The following is a 2968-nucleotide window of genomic DNA, read 5'->3' on the forward strand; positions in this document are numbered from 1 at the left end:
CCTCCCTGTGGGTTCTGTTCTCAGCTTCACCCCGAGTTCCTCTCCCTCCTCCTCTGGTTTCTGCTTAGGTGTCCCATGTGGACACGCTCTCCCATTATCCCTTCTCTGGATTACTTATCTTCTTTTTCGTCTCCTCAGTGCATCTTAGTGCAAAATTCATTTCGGTTTGCCATATTAGTGGTGGAGCGATAGCACCACCACTAATAGGTGGTAGGGCATTTGCCTTGCATGCAGCCTACCCGGGTTCGATTCCTCTGTCCCTCTGGAGAACCCGACAAGCTACCGAGAGTATCCCACTCGCACTGCAGAGCCTGGCAAGCTACCCGTGGTGTATGCGATATGCCAAACACAGTAACAACAAGTCTCACAATGGAGACATTACTGGTGCCCGCTCGAGCAAATCGATGAACAACGGGACTACTGTGCTACAGTGCTACAGTGCATATTAGTGGTGAATAGCTTAGCATCAGTGATGTGAGGTGGTGAGGTGGTGAGCACTTTGGGGGTGGGGGATTCACCATTTTACTAGAAACTCCCAGAACTCTTCTGGGGAGTCTGGCAGTGAAATCTCATGCAATAGGAGAGGAGAAAAGAAAGCCTAGTGTTATTACTTCCAAGATTTGTGCCTGTAGATGAGTTTTTACTTCAGAATATGTGCCTTAATAGAATGTGCCCAATCTACCAACACACATTAGCCCAGGGTCAAGAGAGATAGCTCAAGGTCTGAGCAAATGTGTTGCATGCAGGAGGTCCACGTTCTTTTTTAAAATTTTTTATTTATTTTTTGCTTTTTGGGTCACACCCGGTGATGCACAGGGGTTACTCCTGGCTCTGCACTCAGGAATTACTCCTGGCGGTGCTCAGTGCTCAGGGGACCATATGGGATGCTGGGATTCGAACTCAGGTTGGCGACATGCAAGGCATACGCCCTACTGGCTGTGCTATCACTCCAGCCCCGGAGGTCCAGGTTCTATCCCAAGCACCCTATGGTTCCTTAAGCATGTCTAGGGCAACCCTAAGCATTGCCCGGTGTGGTGCTCACACCTCCCCCAAATGAATAAATAGAACATGAACCTACAATGGCAAAAGAGTTCTGCTATCCGGCTGGAGATGGAGTATAGCGAGTAAGGTGCTTGGCTTCTATGCTACCAACCCAGACTCCATCCCTGGCGTCACATTTGGTGGTTCCCTGAGCACCACGAGGATTGATCCCAGATTACAGAGTCCGTAGTGAGTTCTGCTGGGTGTGACCCCCTTCTCCAACCACCCCCCTCAACTTCCCTTCAAAAGTTCAGAAACAGAGTACAAAGTAAGGATATTCCATTTACCCCCGAAGCCTCTATCTTGCTGACATTTCCCTGCATCTGACTTGGATAAAAGGTAGGCAAATACAGATCATGCAAATCAAGACGCAGTGTCATTGAGATGGAAGGGATTTGCATAGCAAGGAGAATCACCAAAAAAAAAAAATCCTCTTTGCAAATCCAGTGGGGCCTGGGTGGGGGGGGGGGAGGTGGCTGCGAGCCTGGCTTTCCCATGGGTCCAGGGAGAGAGCTTTCTGGATCTCCGCTGTCAGCGTGGCCTGAGAACTCGGTTCTCTCTGTGGACGTGTCTCAGCACTTGGGCTCTGAAGCCAAGGTCGAGCCCGCCCTCCTGGAGAAGATGCCCTCCTTACCCACTTTGGTCTTCATGGCTTTCTTTTTCCTGGGGTCCTTGGTTGCCATGTTCCAGAATGGCTTCATGGTCACCGTGCTGGGGAGGGAATGGGCCCGAGGCCGGTCGCTGCCCACCGGTGACATCATTGTGACCTGCCTGGCTGCCTCCCGGTTCTGCCTGCACGGCATGTCGGTCTTGAACAACCTGCTGTTCGTCTTTGGGTTTTGTCCCCAAGTGAATGCTTTCAACATCCCCTGGGACTTCGCCAACACGCTCACCTTCTGGTTCACTGGCTGGCTGGCGTTCTTCTACTGCGTGAAGATCTCCTCCTTCTCCCATCCCGTCTTCCTCTGGCTCAAGTGGAGGATTTCTCAGTCCGTCCCCAGGCTGCTCCTGGGCTCCCTGGTCATCGCGGGGGTGTCAGTGAGCTCATCCATTGTGGGGAATTCAAAGCTTGGACCCCTGATTGCTCTCCAGATATCCAGCGGAAACGACACCTTGGCTGATAGAGTCCTGGTCGCCCACAGGCTCATCTTCCTACCTCACTTACTGCTTGTGTTGTCTGTCCCCTTCGTCCTCTTTCTGGTGTCAACTCTCCTGCTCATGTTCTCACTGCACCGGCATTTGGGGAGGATGAAGGAGAGCAGGCTGGGCCAGAGAGACCCCAGCACCCAGGCACACACCATGGCCCTGAAGTCACTCGCCTTCTTCCTCGTCTTCTGCACATGGTACTTCCTGTCCATTGTCATTATACTAATGAAGAGCATAAACTTCCAGAACCTCTGGCACTGGGTCTGGGAAGTGGTAACCTACGCGGGTGTCTGCCTACACTCCAGCATCCTGATACTCAGCAGTCCAAAGCTGAGAAAAGCCCTGAAGATGAGTCTTAGGAAACCCTGCTGAAAGCGGGGGCTTGACGCCGGTGATCGCTACTAATAAGCAGCATCAATGGGTAAGCCCAGGGGTGGCCAGAATATACTAAGTCTGAGTACCAACTTCTCCTTACATTGTCTTTTATTCCTGTTCGTGCATTCTCTGCCCCGTTAACTTTCCCCCGTCCTTCTTGGTTCCAATTTTCCCTTCCAGTGTTCCTCTCCCCTAGTCTAGGCACCAAGCCTTCCGGGGCTGTGGTGATGTAGTCATTTAGGCCCCTCTGCCCCACTGCATACGTCACCTTATTAAGTATTCACCATCCACTTTATAGATAGCTGCCAGGGGTCTCTGTGGCCAACCCAAAGGTTTTGTTTATTTATTTACTTATTTATTTATTTTTGCTTTTTGGGTCATACCCGGTGATGCACAGTGCACAGGG

The 2968-nt window shown here is 51.4% G+C and overlaps 1 protein-coding gene across 1 annotated transcript; it reads left to right on the top strand.

Moving 5' to 3' along the window:
* Positions 1 to 1662: 1662 nt before the first annotated feature.
* On the top strand, positions 1663 to 2559 carry LOC101556349 (taste receptor type 2 member 62). The gene has a single exon (XM_004608322.2). It carries the CDS (start codon positions 1663 to 1665, stop codon positions 2557 to 2559), a length of 897 nt encoding a protein of 298 aa, XP_004608379.2.
* Positions 2560 to 2968: the final 409 nt, after the last annotated feature.

The sequence above is a fragment of the Sorex araneus genome, chromosome 1 (assembly GCF_027595985.1).
Source record: "Sorex araneus isolate mSorAra2 chromosome 1, mSorAra2.pri, whole genome shotgun sequence".
Classification (NCBI taxonomy): domain Eukaryota; kingdom Metazoa; phylum Chordata; class Mammalia; order Eulipotyphla; family Soricidae; genus Sorex; species Sorex araneus.

Excerpts from the sequence above, each read along its gene's own strand:
- LOC101556349 (XM_004608322.2), top strand. The coding sequence starts at position 1,663 with ATGCCCTCCTTACCCACTTTGGTCTTCATGGCTTTCTTTTTCCTGGGG.